At 36.3% G+C, this 22,035-nt stretch overlaps 1 protein-coding gene across 3 annotated transcripts in view; it reads left to right on the top strand.

Annotated features, from left to right (window-relative positions):
- LOC131048073 (citrate synthase, mitochondrial) overlaps positions 1-22,035 on the top strand; it is a 190,428-nt gene that overhangs the window by 145,150 nt on the left and 23,243 nt on the right. For all 3 annotated transcript variants that reach the window (XM_057981928.1, XM_057981927.1, XM_057981929.1), the window contains one exon: positions 68-154. In XM_057981928.1, the coding sequence (XP_057837911.1) occupies positions 68-154 (87 nt within the window). The remainder of the gene's footprint in view (positions 1-67; positions 155-22,035) is intronic.

Here is a 22,035-nt window from a genome sequence, read left to right on the forward strand (position 1 = left end):
GGTCAATGTTTTTGTCTAATTTTTATCGATAAATAATTGACCTTCTTGTTGATGAATTGGTTTCTAGGTTGGGAGTCCACTGGCAGATCCATATCTTGCATTTGCAGCTGGTATGAATGGCCTAGCGGGGCCTCTCCATGGTTTAGCAAATCAGGTATAAAATATTTGTTTGCTATTGAAATAAATATTAATGAAAATAAGATCATTTTCATATACTTAAGTGGAAAGGGTTAAAAATATGTTCCATATTTGTTGAAATTGGAAGGTAAGAAATGAAATTCTTACTGCCTAGTTCATTTCATATGTTTTGGAGATTCATTCGTCCCTATTACACTCTTAGATTTTTGGTATGGTAAAATGAATTTTGTATTAGTAGTCATAAAAAAATAGGAATTAGTAATATGTACAACCAGATGGGGAAATGGGGAGGAAACCTAGCTAGAACTTTCAGGGCATCATCTGGGGGACAACCTACTTGTAGGCTGAGGGTGAGTCAAATCATTGAATCCGCTTAAACAAATTTCTTCTCTCTCTGTTGATTCGAAAGGGAATGGGATATATCCCTTGTCCTCAGTTTGAGGATAATGGGTAGGGGTGATAATTCTTAGTGCGTGGAAAGAAGCTTTTTGAATCAATGTTTCGGATTGCACTCAGCAATGCATAATCAGGAAATTAGAATCCATTTCAACTCCGGTTCTTGACTTTTTTGCCTTACCTTCAGAAATCACGTCAAGAGCTTGTTTTGCCTGAAATGTGACATTTGCAAGGCATTTTATGCAAATGGTGGTGTTATTTCCTGCTTCATTTGCCAAATGCCATTTGAAGCAATAAACTTAAGTGCTGATTTCACCTCGACGCCAATTGCATTTAAACTTTGTGCTACCCAAGATTGGTGTGCAATGTATCCACACAAAGTCTTTCTGATGTGGCATTATGATCGAGATTCATATCTTTAAAAGCATTTTAATTCAGTCTTTCATAGCTCCTGCTACCTCATTCAAATGATTTTACAGTATAGTTTGACATCACAGGTGATAAGAAGGTTTGAAGGTATGAAATTATGAATACTTATTTGGGCTCATATCTTGAAGGCATGCATTGTTAATTAGGCCTTGAGTTGTCTCTAGAAACAACATACTCAAGCAAATTCAAAGATGTTTGGAAACAACTTTCTCATTGACATCGTGAATGAAGCAAATGAAACATTGATAAGTGCAATATTGAGCAATGTTATTCGATTTTGAGTATTCAGTAAAAGTTTTACACACACAAACTAGATTTTGTTTGATATACATTCCTGCTATCACTTTGCTTGGTTGAGTTAAAAACTTAGAGAAGAAAATTCATTTAGACCTCTGTGCCAACTCTTCACCAATGTTAATCTTCTCCTGGCAGTGATGATCCATTTATCTCTCACTCTTGGCAATTGAAAGAATGTGGAGAACTTCTACTGCTGTGTCTGCAATTTCCCACAATAGTTGTCATGCCCAATATCATTTTTTTGGCAGGTTTTAGGGTTTTGCAGGATTTTCAACATGATTTTTTCCAAAGTAATCATATTTTTAAATGCAATTTTTTTCCAGATTAATCGTGATTTAAATGCCTATAAGTAGCTGACCAGAAGTCAACGACTTTTCCAATAAATCAGGGAAAAAATTGTGGTCATGTTGATTTTTTAGAAATTGCATTTAATCGCGATTTTTTCTAGAGTTCTGCTTCTTTGGATTAAACAATGAGTTCAAAGTTTCAATAAATGTAAAATTTGTAGATGTTTTTGTCATTGATGTGTTTAAGCAATGTTTCTTGTGGACTGTTGTGTGGCAAATTGGCGAGACTGGAGTGTCATTGTGTTCCAGGTGGCTGCCATCTCATATATCAGTGTGTTTGATTGACTGGGTGCACTCCGATTCAGATTTAATTCTATATTATTCAGCATATGTTGTGTGTGCAGAGGAGTTCAGTGTACGAGCTGGCTTAGCTGGGCGATGTGCTTTTGCCAAAGTGTTGCCAAGTGTTTTTACTTTGTTCAAATTCTTAACAGTGCTCTCTTTTTCTGTGTTGTTTTTTTCTTAAGCTTGTTTTCGTTCTATTGCCACTTGTTTGGGATGTCGATGATTTTGTCAGAACTCCGAAAATCTACTTGCTCCGCTTAGAAACACATTTCAGGAAAATCACAGTAAGTATGAACACCTGCAAGTTTTGAGTTTGTCAAATGCTGCGAGATATTTTGGGCTGCCGATTCATATTCAGGGAGTTATGTGTTTGTCAGGGAAGTCAGCTTTGCTGATTCATATTCTGGGAGTTACGTGTTTGTTAGTGAAGCAAGCATACATTCTTTGATGCCGGTTTTCTGTGCTGCGGATGTGTGGCGACTGTTTAGTTGTTCTCTAATTGTTCTGATATTTTCTCAGAAATCTAACGTTTCTTATAAACACAGTATCGTGTGAATTATTTGCTGGAAGTATTCTGAGTTACGTTTTTTAAAGAAATGGATATCGACTTCAAATATAACAAGAGCCGTTTCTTTTTTTTTGTGTGTGAAAAGGAAAGTGCGTGGAGCTGATATAGTTTTGAAGAGTTATAAGGTGAACGAAAAAAAATAGATGGTAAAAATTCTTTTTGTATCGATGACAGAATGTGGTGTGCAGGTTTTGAAGATGGAATATGTATAGAAAGATTGCTCTGATCGTTTTTACAAGGTTCTTGAATCAGATTTTGGAGTTATGATTTTTACAGAGGAGGTTCGATACTTACAGGAGGGTTCTTTACATGGTCTGAAACACTGAATGTGGTCTGTGGTGAAGACAATATCAATGTTAATCTGACACAGGTTTGAGGTAGTAGAAAGAAAGTATGAAAGAGTTTCTTGTTTGGTGCTTCCAGGCTTTGCAGAAGTTTTACACAGTCAGATATGAAAAAGTTTTTGTAATGTGAAGTTTGATAAAGTTTGAAGAGGAGTTGTAAATTTTATGTGTTTTAGATTGGTTTTTTCGTTTTAGGTTGGAGCCTCAGTACTTCTTTCTGAGTTGAAGCTGTTCTTGAGGTTGGTGCCTCAATTGTACTGTGTTGGGAGTTGATGCTATTGTTTGTTACTGGGTTTGTGCCCATTTTAATGAAAATTTTAAAGCCGTGGTTTTTTACCCAAAAGGGTTTTCCACGTGATGATATGTGTGTTCTCTTAATCTTTTTGTGCTTAACTTCTTTCTTTTGTAAAATTTCTGCAAAATTTGTAAACTAATGATTCACACCCCCCCCCCTCTCAGTAATTTTGATTTGGTTTTCAAACTTCATGTTCCAATATCAAACAAATTGCAAATCATAAATTTCTTCAGCTAAAGTTTAGAGAAGTTTGTTACCACTATGTGGGCATCATGGAAGTGTTTGGTATAGTTGTCATATCCTCAACAAGAGCTGCCATAGGAGCCTCAGGCATAGGAACAAACTATGTATGCTGTGAAGCCACCTTTGATGAATTTCCAAGCTCAGCTTCTAAAGCTTCATATGCTGCCATATTTGCTTGCCATTTGGCTTCAATCCCTCTCCAAATCAGCACTCCCATCAGTAATAAACAATGAATTCACATCATGAGGCTCACCAACCCAATTCAAATATGAATCAATGTATTAAGGTCAATTGCATGATATGTATCTTGCCCTTGTGTATTTTTTTTAAATGCAAATGAAGGCTGTACCGTCTAAACACGAGGTCATTCAGGTGCTTTCTGATGAATACTAAGAGGGGGGGGGTGAATTAGTATACCGAAAAACACTGTACTCAAACACTTAAACAGTCTAGTGATAAACTGGTAAAACAGTTTAACAGACAAACCGGTTAACACACATGCAGACCATAATGCAAATAAGACATTCACCCATAGGAGCAATACCACCATAACACAAGATATTTGACGTGGAAACCCAAATGGGAAAAACCACGGTGAGATGAAACTCACAAGTCACTATTTGCAGAAAAGGAACCGGACCGGTTAAGATCTTACAATGTTCTTTACCAGAACAGATCCTGTTAGGAATCTCAATCTCTATTAGGAGATAAGTCCGATCAAGGACTACCTTGCTAGAGGATTTTAGATCCATAGAGGTGAACCACCTTGTTAGAGGATTTTACAAAGGCTACTCTGAGCCTACCCGGTTAAGGGCTTCAGACTTGTCAAAGAGGTGAGTAATCAACAAGTATATGATCTAGCAGATAGCACAAATTGCTTGATTAGATCCTTGATAGTTCTCTCTTAATGCATTCCAGCATTACTTCATTCTTCAACTCATTCGCACTCTTGCTTCTCTCGCAGACCTTCCTTCTTCTTCTTGGTCACTCAGATAAACACTCATCCATAACCTAAAAACCTCTGCAACACTTCTAACCCTAACCCTAGACATGATGTTCTTATAAAGGAACCTGATTTCATGTTGGTCCAATAGGATTACAATACAATAACCTAGGTGCAGTGCATCTGGACACATTTGGTAACACGGTACAACATCACCGCCAAAGTGTCGGCGCCGCCAAACAAACAGTAGAAGGGTACTTCACAAAACATTACCGGTTCATACAAAATACCGGTTGCCGGTTACAAAATGAAGAGTGGTAAAAAAAATGTGTTGTGCCGCTTTGATCCCTCGTACCGCTTGGGGTCCACATGCCGCTTCAGACCGGTAAACACATTCTGCAAAACTCCAATACTATAATACAATATACTGGTTGGAACAAATACTGGTTGAGCTCTAACTCATACATATAAATGAGATCTCAATGCAAGTGTGTGTCCATCAATGTCAATCACATCATAAACATCAAAAATGCTAACACTTTCGAGTCAATTTGTGTTTTTTTTGGTGTTAATGGCCTCAAAAACACTCTAGATGTACTTACAACTAGAAGTTCTATAAGGTTGGGATAGAATGCATATGAGAAACTTTTGAAGATTAAATGTTGTAACACCAAAATTTATGACCGCAAATCTACAACGATGACACTTATATCTTTGTAAGTTTTAGTAAACTTAAATGTTAAAATGAATTCTAAACTAAAATTAAACATAATGTTTTTTACTTGGCCGCAAAAGGTCATTCCTACATATGCATAAAGCTGAAATAAATAATGCCCTCTCTACCCTCTTGTAACTCTAAAATTCATTGTGTACAGTATCTTTAAGGTTGTCATTAGGGATCAACCTCTGAATACATGTGTTAAATCAAGGGGTGAAGAAAAATTTGGGATTCAAATAGTAGGCAATAACATGAATATTTTAGAGTCGTTGGTTCCACTTCCATCAATAATGAGCCATATGGGTTCAAATTTGGTTCTATTTGACTCACACAAATCCTGAATTAATTCTTTGGCCTATCCATGGCCTCATATGGACATCCCTGTAGAACACAGGTGTACTACCTAGAGGGGGAGGGGGAGGGGGAGGGGGGGTGTGGGGTGAATCAGTAGTACAAAACCTTCTATTCATTTTAGCAATTCTAAACTGAAAATCTGAAATCTGAAAGATGCAACAACTGAAACAAAAATCAACAACAAGAGCACAACACAAATTTTTACGTGGAAACCCAATGTGGGAAAACCTCAGTGAGCAATGCCACTAGGATCTACTGTCCTAATCCGGCCAAACAATCCATACTCCAATTACAATATTTTTACGGGCTCCAACCCTAAGAAGTCTCCAAACTCCTGTCAATAAGTCCACCAACACTCTCAATACAAACCCTTTGAGCACCAATTCAAGGTTTTACAAATATCAAATTTATCTGAGCACCAAGTCAAGTTTTTTACAAATGTCAAACTTATCTGAAGAATAAATGCACAATGTCACTGATTTAAATTTTTAATGAACATCACACTTTAGAGGCATATATATGTAAAATATTCTGAATCTGAATGCCTACAATTCTTCAGAAAGATGTTATGATCTTATACAACTGATACTCAAACACTTTATACGATATTCTTCAGTAAATCTTAAAAACTTTTGTTGGAGACCTGGAATACTATCAAACACACTATACAATAATGTTCAGCACATCTTCAAAAAACCTTCTGTCTGAGACCTGCACTACTTCCCTAATGCTGTCAAGTTTCACAAAACTTCAATCTTGTTCTGAGATAATGTAAAGACTGAATTTGAACTTTTGTCAGAGAGAGAGAAGTAATAATATATAACAGACTGTGTAAGATGTTATACCTGAGAAGAAGAGTATGAAATATAAATCACAAATACTGATACGAACTGTTCATGATTCTATCCTCTCATCTGGAATATTCATGTCAATCTCTCCAAAGTACTTGTAATCTTTAACTTTGGCTTTCAGATATTCGATAGTACACAACACTCAACTCATTGAATTTAGAAAAGCATTCTCAATCTTGTGCATAACTTCATCAATATAATCACAGGTCTCACTGATTATATAAACCAGATTTTTATGTAATACCCTGAACACTGTTTGTTCATTATTTCATTGTCACATCAATCAAAATCATAAAGTTACCACTTTATTTATAAGAATATGTTATCGGTTGAAACAGTTTGATAACAGTTGAAGAACTATCAAGATAGTTATAACTGTCAATTGATTTTCGAAAACTGACTTTAACTTATCTCATGTAGAGATGATGAGTGCTTGTTTTTATTTACAATAAAGATGAAATCAAATGTTCAACAGGATTTGCCCAGTTGGCAAAGTTAGTTGTAACTAAGTTACAACTCACTGTGCACTTATAACCGAACTCCACATACATAACCAGATACTCTTTTTTTATTAATCTGAATCTGATATAAATATAATTTGTTCAATATTTTTCCACAAGTCTGGACCGATGATACATAGAGTTTAACAAGGCATAAAGTCAATAAGACTACAATCATTTTTACCAGTTCAATCTTATTGTTCAACTTGACAGTAATGACAAATACGTGGAATAAAGAAGAAAGCAACAAGTGAAGAAGACAAATCCGATAACAAAACCTTTCCAACCATTATTGTAGACTAAGTCACCAGGTTCGGCCGAATTTCAACCTTGAAGTTCGAAATTCGCCGAACTCGAACCATTCTGCAAAAACCCTAAAAAATTCGATTAAATTCGAATTAAAGTTTAGGGTTGCCGAAAAAGGTTTTTTTCGCTTGCGTTTTAGGGTTTTGTCGCGGTTTTAATAAATAGGGCGCCACGAGAGTTGCAGTCACACCCACGGGAGTCGCCATTGCCCACGCTAGCAACTGCTACCAGCCTGCCACGCTCACGAGAGTCGCCATTGCCTGCGGGAGTCGCCCAGTCCGCCTTGCGTCCACGGGAGTTGCAGTTCGCTTGGCGCCCACAGGAGTTGCCGGGAGTTGCAGTCCGCCCAGTCCGCCCGTCGGATCAACGAATCGTGGAAAGGAGATTACTCTTCAGTGGCGGGAGGAATGGGTGAAAACCATCGATTTGATGAAATATTGCTCCGTATTCGTTAAACATATTTATTAATATATAAAGATAATGATTAAAGGCTCGATATACTTTAGTTGTGGTAAGCCCCCCACCCCGAAGATAATGTATTAAAATTATGATAGATGTATTTTTAATTTAGTAATGTATAAAGATGATGCGTTATAAATTCATAATATATTTTTATTTCCAATAATTTTAATTTAATTTAGTAATGTATAAAGATGACGTGTTATAAATAATTTTTATTTCTGGAAAATAATATTGAAAAATTAATTGCTCAATTAATTGATTTTTCAATTTTAATTTCAATTAGGAAGAATTTCATATAATATTGTAGATATATTACATATATTTATTAAAAATTTAAAAAAATTACATATGGCGAATTTAATTCGAATTTTATACATTTCGAATTTTTTCCTCATCGAACTTCATTCGAATTTCAAAGCTGTCGAACTTCGAATTCAAATTCGAACCTGGTGACTTAGATTGTAGATATGATGTTGGTATGATTTCATTTCAGATTTAATTCTGTTTCATTTCAAATGTACTTTGTGAAACAATGCTGATTTCCTGTGTTTTCAGATTCAACAATACTGAACAATGTTTTCCAGATTCAACAATACTTCAAAATAACCACACTATGACAAGCGAATAACTTAAACTGTTGACATCAATGAAAAGAGTGTCAACAATGTCCCCCTTTTGCATTGATGTCAATACCGAGACATTGATGTGAACACCAAGAAAAACCTGCAATAATACTGAATCAAATCTTCAAGTCAACAAATCAAAGCACTCTAAATCTGAAAATCTGAATTCATCATGCAATTCATCATGCATCATAACCATTCTCCCCCTTTGACATCAATGACGAACGGTAGGGGCAAGAAATAAGGACAATAGAACACTCCCCCTAAGTAGATGCTTTCCATTCAAAATATTTAGCGAGAAGATAACTTCTCAGTCTTCCATTTGTGCCGAAGCCAATTATTACCAATTTGCCCAAACAAACAATGTTTACCTTTCACCACTCTCAAATAATGCTTGAATCAACTTCTTTGATTTCACACCAGTGAGCATTAATGTTCACAAAATATCCATTATCACATATTTGGCTGACACTTAGCAAACTATACATCAGGTTCTCTACATACCAAATATTACAAACTTTGAAAGTATCATTAATGCTTACAACACCTTTACCTTGAATTTGTATGGATGATTTATCACCAAATTTTGCTACACCATCATTCCAATCAGAAAAGGCAATAAACTTACTCTTGTCACCTGACATGTTATTCGAGCAACCACTGTTTATGACCCAAAGATTTTGTCTATTTGCATGAGGAGCAAAGTGAGAAACCATGGATGTCTTTGACTGCTTGTCTTGTTTCTTTTTCCATATTTTCTTTGTATTTGTCCTGATGAACCTATTCTCAAACCTTTTCTTTTTTGCAAAACCCAAATAACAATTCCTTGCAATATGACCAACATTCTGACAATTAAAACAGATTATATGGAAATTCTTAAAGGAATCAAAAGAATTTCTATTGATAAAATTAACATCCCTTTGTGGCATAACTCTGCAATTAACAGCTTTATGACCAAAGTAGTTGCAAAGACTACTATTGCCATGAAAAGAATAATACTTGTTCGTTGTCAATCTTCTCGTTGGAAAATGCCATTGTGAATACCCTTTCTGTATCTGAACTTTAACAAACTCATCATTAGTTTCCTTTTTATTAAAAGGATTATTAGTACTCTAACCTTTATCAAGACCCAAGCTTGATTTGTTCTCATCTAACATGTCAGAACTTTTAACAAACTTTGCTTTTGTATTTGGCTCACTTTTATATCATTCTAAATCATGTTGTAAAGTTACTAATTTTTCTTCTAAAACCATATATTCTTCAGATTTAGATTAAAATATCGAATGTATTGCCTCTTCCCTTTTCTTACCTTCTTCATTTTCACTTTTTAGATTGATGATCTTTTGGTTGCTTTCATCAAGTTCCCGTTCCAAAGTTTCATGTTCTTTCAATGCTGAAGTCTTTTGCTGTGTAACCTCCTTCGTCAATTTCTTTATTTCTTCTAAGGCACATAGAAGTTCTACCTCAAGATTTACTTCTCCTTCAGTATCCTGCAAAAACTCTTCATCACTGAAATCTGAGTTAGTAGGTCCAATTGCCATGAATAAAATCTCAGAATTAGATTCTTCACTACCCTCTAAGTGTGATGTTTCCTCCCTGGTACATAAACTCTTTTTCTTCTTTGAAAAGCTCTGTTTGGTATTGTATGATCGATCTTTACCTTTCTTCTTGCCTTGCTCATCTTCTTGATCATCTTTGGTGTAAGGACATTTGGCAGCAAAGTGTCCAGTTTTCCCACAGTTAAAGCATTTCAAAGATTGTTTCCTTCTTGTTCTTTTGAAACTCCTTTTTAGCTTCTTTACAATTTCTGTAAGCTCTTCATCTACATCACTTTCTGACTCTGAAGTTTCTTCCTTTGCCTTCCTAGTTGCTTTGAATGCAGTTTCCCTTTTGATAGTTTCTTCACCACCTGTCATTTTCTTTTCATAGGCTGTTAGTATTCCATGAACATCATCTAACTTGAGTTTAGTGAGATCCCTTGACTCTTCTATAGCCGAAATTTTTGCATTGTATCTAGAGGGTAACGATCGCAATAATTTTTGAACAACTATTGCTTCAGGCACTTTCTCGCCTAAACCCTTGATGGCATTTACTATCTCATCGACTTTGGGGAGATAATCAGCGATATGCTCTTCTTCTTTCATTTTTAATTCTTCAAATCTGGGTTTGTATGTCTGCAACTTTGCTTGCTTTACTTTGTCGTTGCCTTCATAAATACCTTTTAGCTTATCCCAAATCTCCTTTGCTGAGCTGCAATGCATAACTTTCACAAATTCAATTTTAGATAATCCACATAATATTGCATTCTTAGCTTTTGCATTATTTTCATAATCCCTCGTCTGCAGGATCGGTTAATGGATGATTACGTTTAGTATAACCAGTTTCAACGGACATCCAAACATCAAAACCAATTGAAGCCAAATAACTTTCCATCGTAATACTCCAAAATGCATAATCAATCCCATCAAAGCATGGTGCTTTATTAGAGGATCCTCCTTCCTGACATGCCATGTGTTTTAAATTTCTAACTACCAGAATCAACCTAGAATTGTTTTGTCTTTTGCAAGTACTGGTTCTGATCCCAATTGTAGAACACGGGAGTACTACTGGGAGGGAGGGGTGGGGGTGGGCGTGAATCAGTAGTACAAAACCTTTTATTCTTTTTAGCAATTTTAAGCTGAAAATCGGAAATCTGAAAGATGTAACAACTGAAACAAAAATCAATAGCAAGAGCACACCACAAATTTTTACGTGGAAACCCAATGTGGGAAAACCACGGTGAGCAATGCTGCTAGGATCTACTGTCCTAATCCGGCCTCACAATCTATACTCCAATTACAATATTTTTAAGGGCTTGAACCCCAAGGAGTCTCCACACCCCTGTCAATAAGTGCACCAACACTTTCAATACAAACCCTTTGAGCACCAACTCAAGGTTTTCACAAATGTCAAACATATCTGAAGAATAAATGCACAATGTCATTGATTTAAACTTCTAATGAACATCAAACTTTAGAGGCATAGGTATGTAAAATATTTTGAATCTGAATGCCTACAATTCTTCAAAAGAATGTTATGATCTCATACAACTGATACTCAAACACTCTATACGATATTCTTCAGCAAATCTTAAAAACTTTTGTTGGAGACCTGCAATACTGTCTAACACTTTATACGATATTGTTCAGCACATCTTCAAAAAACCTTCTGTCTGAGACCTACAGTACTTCCCTAATGCTGTCAAGTTTCACAAAACTTCAGTCTTGTTCTGAGATAATGTAAAGACTGAATTTGAACCTTTGTGAGAGAGAGAGAAGTAATAATATACAAGAGACTGTAAGATGTTATACCTGAGAAGAAGAGTATGAAATATAAATCACAAATACTGATATGATCTGTTAAATTATTTTATCCTCTCATCTGCAATATTCATGTGAATCTTTCCAAAGTACTCATAATCTTTAACCTTGGCTTTCAGATATTCGATAGTACACAACACTCAACTCATTGAATTGAGAAAAGCATTCTCAATCTTGTGCATAACTTCATCAATATAATCACAAGTCTCACTGATTATATAAACCAGATTTTTATGTAATACCTTGAACAGTGTTTGTTCATTATTTCATTGTCACATCAATCAAAATCATCGAGTTCCCACTTTATTTATAAGAATATGTTATCGTTGAGACACTTTGATAACAGTTGAAGAACTGCCAAGATAGTTATAGCTGTCAACTGATTTTCAAAAACCGACTTTAACCTAAGTTGCCGGTATGGGTACAGGTACATGGGTACAATACGCCGGTACGGCAATTTTTTAGGAGGGGGGTTTGGGTACGTTTGGGTACGTCCGTACAAAAAAAAGAGTAAAAATCATAAATATATACATATATGCAGCCTAAACAGTAGAAACAAAAATTAAATTTAGAATCCCAAATATCATCCATATGCTAAACAAAACTTGGAACTATCATATATGATATAAATATAACAAATTTACTGTAAGTCTAATCTAATTTCCATTTGTCAAAATTTGAATCAGTTATGATAGATATATCGAATTCATTGTTCATTGTTTCAACAATAAAATAACACAATTAATAATCTGCATCATATGGGTCACTAGGAAGATCAAGATCAACATCATCATTGACATCAGATGATGTAGGTAGAGTAGTGGAACCACATGCAGCGTCACTGCCACTTGCACTAGCAGAAAATTGGCTATTGGACTCCCCAGAAAGTAAAGATTGTGTGGCAGCTGAAAAATCCAAATCAGTTCGCTTTGGATCTACATCCCAAAACTTTGTGCTCCCATCCTTGTACTCTTTTTGTTTATGAGTAAGAAGGGGCAAGTTTGAATGCACATAAACTAGCTCTTCCGCCTTACTTGCTGCCAATCGGTTGCGTTTCACTGAGTGGATAAAGGAGTAGGTGCTCCAATTTCGCTCAGATGAAGAGGAACTGGCAACCTATTGAATAATTGACACAAAGTTAGAGGGTGACTATAGTAAAAAATATGAATTTAGAGAGCAATAAAAAATAAAAAATTAAGAAACTCACTTGCGATAAAAGTTTGATTGCAAGAGTTTGAAGGTTTGGTGATGTATGGCCATTAAGGTACCACCAAGCATGAGCATCCTTCTTATACTTGTCACGGAGAGCAGAAACACTTTGACCATTGGAGGCTACAAAATCAGCAAACTCAGTTGACATTAAATCCTCCATTTCAGAATCGGGGAAGAGTCTAGTAAGTGCTGTCCTACACCCTTCACTAACTTCTGAATCTCTATATGGTGGTACCCTTGATAGCTTAGCAAGCATTTCATCACTATAAAATTTGGGAGTCAATGCAAATGCAAGAAGATGTAGTGGGGTGGTCATTTTGTTCCAGATTGAACCTCTTTGAAGAAAGTTTCTTCGGGATCTTGCTCTTTTGCATTGATGATGACTTTTATTTCCTCAATCATCGAGTCAATGCCATCATATACCTCTCCCAAACATGGTTGATCCATGTCAGTATAACGGATCATACTCATGATGGGCTCAGTGAAACTCAAAAGATATTCCACTCGATCCCACCAAGTGTCATCTAGGATCATGTGTTTTACATTTCTTGCCCTTTCAGTATTGGATTGGCTCCATAGGGACCAACTTTGACTAATTACCATGCTAGCAAGTGGCTCCCGCACCTCCACAAGTCACCTCAAGACGATTGTGTTGGATGCAAATCGAGTCTCAGCAACCTATTCAAAAATAAAAAAATAAAAATTAGAATACAAAGAAGACGTGATCAAATTTAAAAAATAAATTAAGGATTAGTGATTACTAAAGTGAAATGTAGATTTTAGAAATTAAAGTGTTTCAATTACCTTTAGCAACTCCAACTGTGAAAATGATCTAAAAATGGCCTGTGACATGCTATGGTTTGTGATGAACATTTGGATCTCTTCAGCCTCATCATAATTCTGTTTGATCCAATCAATTTTCCTGCCCATCTTTTGTAGCATGAGGTTGAGAGAGTGGACAGCACAAGGTGTCCAATATATGTGTTCAAACCGTGTCTCAATCAACATACCTGCAGCTCTACAATTCTTTGCATTGTCCGTTATTACTTGGACAACATTTTGAGGTCCCACATCTTGAATGCATTGTATAAGGATGTTAGCAATAAATTGTGCATCCTTCACCTGTCCCTCACAATCCACAACTTTCAGAAACATTGCCCCTTTAGGGCACACTGCAAATACATTAATTAATGGTCGATTTTTGGTATCCTTCCATCCATCAGAAATGATGGACACCCCTGTTTGTTTCCATGAATTTCTAATGGGAGCCAATGCATTTTCTAAGTTTTTTACCTCCTTTGCTAGTAAGGTGCTATGCACCTTCTCATAACCTGGCCCCGTGTACCCTTGTGGAGCCTCATTTACCTTTCTCAACATATCCTGCCAATATGGTGATCGTACCACATTAAATGACAAACCGTTTGCATATAGACATCTTCCAACGGATTGATCTGCAATCTCTCTAGCATCATTTTTAAATGCTCTCTCTAATGGGCCCTTGCTTCTCTTCACAATAACAGGTTCTTCATCAATTATGCTCAAGAATGGGTGGCTCTGTACCACGATATTAGGAAAATTACTATGAGATGGAGAAGTAGGGGGCCTCTTTGATCTACTTCCTTTTCCTTTCAACAAAGGATGGTTTGAGGCATTACCAACTCTTGCATCTGCTTCCTCTTGCTCTCTAATATATCCTGCGATTTGTTGAGGTGGCAACCCATTTCCATCCTTTCCTTTACATGTTTTGATTCCTTGTTGCGGAATAGCACAAAAATGGGCTTTGACACGACCGGCTGTAGGAGCTAGTTTTTTTCACACTACAAAAGTTGCATATCCAATTAAATGTTCCACCACCTTTTACTTGGTCTATTATTTTGACATATTTCCATAAAGGTGAATTTGGGTCGGTTTTGAAAGTCCGTTGAGGAATAGAGCTAGAAGACGTTGCCATAATGCTATCTGCAACAAGTTAAACAATAATTATTAAAATTTAAATATTTAAGTATTTAAGTTATTTAACAATTTACATATTTCTAAGTTACACAATAATTATAAATTAAAATATTCATATTTTAAATAATAATAATACAAATTAAAATTAAATATCAATATGATATTTAATTTTAATTTGTATTATTATTATAATTTATTTTAAATTATAAATATGAATATTTCAGCTATTTTCAATTTTGTAATTTAAAAATTTGTAAAAATATTATTATCATATATTAATATGGTTATACATTTACTTAAAAAGTTAAATAGTAAACATTATGAATAATTTTATTTTCACATTAAATGAAATTTAAATATTTCACATTTATTATTTTATTTATTTATATAAATTAAAATAATAAAATTTAAATCATTCAAAATTATAAATATTTCACATTTATTATTTATATAAATTAAAATTTAAATCATTCAAAATTATATTTCCTTTCATCGATTAAACTGATAAAATAGAGTCTAGAATAATAAATAAACATTATAAAGTTAAATTGAACATTATATTTCCTTTCATAATATAAACTGATAAAAAATTAAAAATTTATAAACAAACTATAGAAATTTAAATTTTTTTTGAAAGAAATAAAAAATTTAAAACTACATACCTCAAGCCTGCTGAAGATGCCTGAGCGGAGCTGCGTCGTGTCGCTTGAGTTGAAGACGGCGTGAGCGGTGCGTCGCCTGTGTCGCGTGAGCGGTGTGTCGCCTGTGTCGCGTGAGCCGCGCGTTGCCTGTGTTGCGTCACCTGCGTTGCTGGAGACAGAGCTGCCGCGTGTTTTGGTGGGAGAAATGCGAAGACAAATGAAGGCAACAAAAAAAATCTTATGACCTTTTCCTTCCGCTTTACGTTTTAGGGTTTTATGACCTTTTCCTTACGCGAAAGTCAACAAAAAAAATCTTGAAATTTGCGTGCGACGCGGATCCGTTGAAAAAACGTCAGAAATACGCCATGTCGGCATCACATTCGTTCGGATATGGGTGTAAAAACGCGGATACGATTCCAAGACAAAATAGAGGAACCCTGTTCGATTCCATAGGGATTCCAAGTTGAATCCGATTCCAAGTCGAATCCGTACCCGGATACGGAGGAAAACCAAGCCGTACCGGTAACTTAGTTTATCTTACGTAGAGATGCTGAGTGCTTGTTTTTATTTTCAATAAAGATGAAATCAATTTTCAACAGGATTTGCCCAGTCGGCAAAGTTAGTTGTAACTAAGTTACAACTCACTATGTAGTTATAACCGAACTCCACATACATAACCAGATACTCTTTTTTTCAGTGTTCCATGGGCGTTGGGGACACGGGGACGCGTTTTCGGGATGGGGGGTCCAAGGGCCTAAGATTGGGGACGGCGACGGGTTGGCTGTAGGGGGGTGGTGGTGCTCATATAGTTATACATATACATATAGTACTTGAAAAACTAGTTTAGAAAAGATGTATGACAATATAACAGTATAAGAATTAGATTTCAAATGAAACTATAGGAAATACCAAGATTACTTAGATTAGTAATTGCTAAATGCTAAATAAAATTTGACAAATGAAATTGTCAAATTGGAGATTTTTATTATATCGAAAAAGGAAAACAAAAATATGAATATGTGATGCCATTGCAAAGTCTATAATAATAAAGATGATTACATGATTCATAATTACAATGAGTAGCCAAACACAAATACGTATAGCAATAGCATTATAAAAGAGACTAGAGTCAAAGACAAAATGACAAAACTCAAAATGTAGCTAATGGAGGCCTCTAATCATCCGCGAACTCCTCCTCACTGGAACTGTTGGACTCCTGAAGATCAAGGTCCCTCAAGCTCACACCAACTAGCCCTACATCTGAAGTGGTAGGATCATCCTCATCAATCTGTGAAGGCTCCTTTGGCTCTACATCCCGTCGTGCCGCTGGACTCTCCTTGTACACAAGTGTCTTGCGGTCCATGAGACGCAAAGCATTGTGTACAGCCAGAAGCTTCTCTGCTCTCTTAGAGGTAAGTCTGTTCCTCTTAAGAGAGTGGATGAAGCTATACGTAGACTAGTTCCTCTCAACAGCTGAAGAACTGGAAACCTGGGATAGCAGACGGATTTCTAGAGTGGTGGTCAAAGATTTCGGGCCATGACAATTCCACCACAAAAGTGGGTCCTCCTGTGCCATAGTGTCTATATCCATCTTTGCCGCATTTGAATAACCTCTAAGAGTGGCAAATCGTTCCCACTCAGTGTGCATTGTGTCGGCATCTCTGGAATCAAACATCTTCTCTATGCACCTAAAGAAACCCGCCTTCACCTCATCATCTTGAATCGGTGTCACTCTACCCAGTCTAGTCTTGTACCACTTAGGATTCAAGGCAAAGTGTTCAACTTGTCCCATCTACGCTGAATGATAGGCCAGATTTGCTCATTGTAGAATGCTAGAGAGGGGTCCTTCACTCGCACAACAACCCTCATCTGGTCAAGCATAGAGTCAATGCACTCATACACCTCTCCAAGGTTAGATGCATCCGCATCCCCATATCTGATCACTTGGAATACTGGAGAAATGACGGAGACAATGTATTTCGCATCAGTCCAAAACACATCACTCTTCACTATCTCCTTCACCCTTTTCCCTTGCTCTGTCTTGGCCTCAACCCACCTATTCCACTCATTAGTCATAACCATGAGTTGCAATGCCTCTTGCAACTCAATCATTCTTTCCAAGAGAATGAAATAGGATGCATATCTAGTCTCAACTGGTTTCAAGAATTCCTTCTTCGCGAAGGTCCTGAAGAGTGCATGTGAAGTGTGGTGGTTGCAGATAAACATTTCCACATCTCTCACATTGGTGACCACTCCTCTAATCCAGTCAATCTTCCCCATGTCCTTGAGTGCATTGTTCATGGCATGCACACAACATGGGGTCCACCAAATGTGTCTATAGGTTGCCTCAATGAGTCTCCCTACTACTCTACACACAAGGGGTGCATCTGTCACTACTTGGACCACATTTTGTGGCCCAACCTCCTCAATAGCCTCCCTGAGGACCTGAAATTGGAAATCAGCATCTTTACGATGCCCTGTACAATCAACTACTCTAAGGAAGTATGGGCCCTCTGCACATGTGACCATGACGTTGATGAGTGGACGATGGCTAATGTCCGTCCACCCATCCATAACTATGTTGCACCTTGATGCCACCCAACATGCCTTCATCTTCTCCATCAAAATACTGATCTTGGAATAGCATTTATCCAAGATCGAGGTCCTCATTTTCGTCTCCCCTGGTGGCACATAAGATGGTCCTCCCTTGGCCACCATAGCCATCATCTCCCTATAATCTATAATCAGGAGACCATGTAACATGAAATGGAATGCCATTGGCAAAGAAGAACTTGCCAATGGATTCATCTATCATATCTCTTAGCTGCACATTAAACATATCAGCAATGGGGTTGCTCTGTGGTGTCTGCAACCTACGTTTCCCAGCCTTGGCGGCAGTAGAAGTGGAAGTGGATGGAGATCCAAACATCATTCCTCCCGTCTGCGAAGCATGAGAAGTATGTGGCAGATTCTTGTTGCCCTGAAGTGCTGCCCTAGCAGACAAAGTAGTAGACATTGAAATATTTGTGTCATCTGGAACCCCCCAAAGCCTGTTAAACTCAATTATGTACTATATATTTTTAGCTTCCTCGAAAAACTTACAATGTTTCACGCCTTTTCCTCTCCAAAACAGAAAGTGTGCATTCACCCTACTAATGCTACCGAACCATTCAGTGTCACAAATGTTGCACTTCCACTTCCTTGTTGCCCTACTTGAATGTGATGTGCCTTGTACTGATATTCGTGAAGCAAACTGTTTTAGAGGAGACTTAGGATCAAAAAGACCCCTAGCATACGGTGCCAACAACTCTGAAGGGCAACCTGTACTAGCTAGTGCACTCGCCGTAGAATTAGATTGGGCTCCAGGATCAGCCCCATGGTCACCCCCCTCATTTTCATGTTCACATTCTGAATCATTCTCACTATGAGAATGGATTTCCATGTCATCTTGACTCATGCCTTGGGAGCTCATTGTGAAATTGACACTGCATTTCACAAAATAAAAATAAAAATAAAATCAGCCTAGTTTAACAATATATTTTTTTCCTATTCATCTCAAAATGAGATTTGATGTTGAATCTTGAGGGCAAAATGATGAATGATTCATTCATCATTTTGCCCTCAAGATTCAACATCAAATCTCGAATCATTCATCATTTTGCCCTCAAGATTCAACATCAAATCTCGAATCATTCATCATTTTGCCCTCAAGATTCAACATCAAATCTCATTTTGACATGAATAGGGAAAAAAAATTCAAAAATGACATAGAACAATGAAAATCAGAAAATAAAACCAAAAAAAAAACAAGAAAAAGTTGAAAAACCCTACCTTGTGCTTGAAAAATCTCTCCAAAATGCAGAAGAATCTTCTTCTGCCTCTTCTTCTTGCTTCTTCTAGCTCCTATCATGCTTGCAATCACTTTTCTCACCCCTTCAATCAGTCTTCTTCAAGTTTTTCCTCCTCTTCAGCTTGCTGAAAAAAAAATCAGTTTTCCAAAATGAGAGTGAAATCTAAAAAAAACATGGTTATGTTGTTTTGGGGGAAAGGGTGGGGTCCACGTTCAATTAGGGTTACCCCTTAACCCCCCCAAAAGTCACATTTTTATTAAAAATTGCCTTTTTAAATTACATTTGGCATGGGGTGACGGGAGACGTCTGGGCGTCTACCCGTCCCTCAAGAGACGTTTGCACCTCTCGAGTGATAGGGAGACGCCTAGATGTCTCCCAAGGAGATGTCTCCACGTCTTCCTGGGAGACGCGGAGACGTCTTGGCAGCGATTGGGTGGCAGTGGCGGGATGGCTGGGGTCATCGCGTCCTCATCCCCCCGTCCCGGAGACGTTTCCTCTTGGGAGACGTGGCCAAAAAGGGGGGGGACGCGTCCCCGTGGAACACTTTTTTTTAAAAACTGAGTCTAATACAAATATAATTTGTTCAATATTTTTCCACAAGTCTGAACTGGTGATACATAAAGTTTAACACAAGCATAAAGTCAATAAGACTACAATCGTTTTCACCAATTCAATCTGATTGTTCAACTTGACAGTAATGACAAATACGTGGAATAAAAAAGAAAGCAATGAGTGAAGAAAACAAATCCGATAACAAAACCTTTCCAACCATTATTGTAGATATGATGTTGGTATGATTTCAGTTCAGATTTAATTCTGTTTCATTTCGAATGTACTTTGTGGAACGATGCTGATTTCCCGTGTTTTCATATTCAACAATACTGAACAATGTTTTCCAAATTCAACAATTCTTCAAAATAACCACACTATGATAGGCAAATAACTGAAACTGTTGACATCAATGAAAGATTGTCAACAATACCACGGGGTTCTTGTTTAGACCCACCTATTGTAGAACCCTAACCATTCAATTAAAATATTACAAAAAAGACTAACATTGTAATTTTTTTTTTTCAATAAAAGAAATTTTGATTAAAAACTTGCTTTGATGATCTTGTCTATGGTCTTGACAAATTTATCATTAAAATGGTCTTCATGACCCGTCCTTGTAGCAAGGACCCTGCAACTACTTTTTTTTCAGAAACACGTGCTTAAGGTTGGGCAATGTAGTTGCTATATTTTGCAAGGTAAAGAAATTAGTGGCGAAGTGCACGACTCTTGAATGCATGAGTGCTTTGCTATTAGTGTGCTTTGTGATTGTAGATTTATTTAGTAATATTCCTTACATCTTCACTACATTCTTCACCCAATTTTTTTTTTGGTCCTTAAAGAGAAGGTCAAGGCAATGGGTGGCACAAGGGCTTCAAAACAATGTAGGGTGTTTCATCTCTAGTAGTTTGCCAGTTGCCACATATGTAGATGCATTATTTCTAACTATTTGGATAACATTATCCACTTCTACCTCCATCGCCATCATCCAACAAGCTATACAAGATCTTGGCATTGTTTTTTTTTTTGGGGAAGGCATCAATTAACTTTAAAAAGATCAATTGTCCTTCTAAAGTCCCTAAAAGTTAAATGAGTATCCTGTTATTGGCATTTGTCACCCATCAAATAAAATGCTACAATCATTGGTTTTCCAAATCTGTTTTGTTCCTTTGTTAATTATATATGTTTTGGACCTTATTGTCCAATAATAGGCTATTCAATTCATAATTGCTTGGGGCCTTGAACTCGTTACTTGCCATAGTCAATATAGTAACCAATTCTTTTCAATAAGGAATTAAAGCAACATTAAAGGAAATACTATTGTAGTACCAAAATTTTGCACATGCCAACTTTTCCTCATGATGCAATTCTGTATTTTATGTTGTACGTTCCAATGAATGTTGTACACCAAGAATGTTACAAGGAACAAAATACTAGGACTATGGCTGTTGGTTCCCACACTACCTAATCCTTGTCTTTCACTTCTTTCTAAATCTCTATAGTTATTTTTTGGCATAGCATAACATCCTTACAAGAAATCAATGCAAAGTGATATTTTAGACAATTTATACCCCTTCTCATATGTTTAGAACAATGGTTGTAAATAACTCTTTCCTATTTTGGACCTTTTGTCCCTTGTTTCCAGCAAGGTTCGTTAGGCTTGCCATATTCTTTTAATAAAATGAAAATCAAGTCCATCAAAATGGAAATAACAAAAAAGAATTAATAGTATTACTATAGGTGTAGCTCAAATTAAACTCATCATTAACAAGTTATCCTTGTTTATTTATTAATTTTTTAAATTGATGTTGGTAGACGATAGCACATGAAAACGATTTCTATAATTTTAAATTATGCTTAATTTTAAATTGTTCTTGTCTAGTAGGTTCACATTGACTTTTTTACAATTCTAGCAATTTCTACGTTTTTAGGGAAATCTAGGCATCTAATTGGTATAGATTGCCCAAAACATCCTTATGCTTGTTTGATACCTTGTGTTTAAGGTTGCAACATTTTAGATTATTTAAGAAAAAAACATCAATATTTTAGTGACAAACAATGAAACCTTTGTATGAATCTAAAAGAATTGTATGTGTTTTAAATTTTAACATAGAAAACAAATATGTTCAATTTTGATGTCATGTACGTTGTTCAAAGGAATTAGGGAAAAACATGTTTCGTATTTATGTGAATTGGTCGAATTAGTTGTCGAGCAAAGTTGTGGCGTAGCTTCAATATTTTATGAAGATGTGTTAAAGAGGCTAGATTTTAACTTCTTAGTTTGTATTTGCAAGGACATAGAGATTTTAATTGTAGGGCCAAGACCATATTTCATTAGAAACCCTAAAATGAGAATTTGTGGAACGAAAGG

The sequence above is a fragment of the Cryptomeria japonica genome, chromosome 6 (assembly GCF_030272615.1).
Source record: "Cryptomeria japonica chromosome 6, Sugi_1.0, whole genome shotgun sequence".
Classification (NCBI taxonomy): domain Eukaryota; kingdom Viridiplantae; phylum Streptophyta; class Pinopsida; order Cupressales; family Cupressaceae; genus Cryptomeria; species Cryptomeria japonica.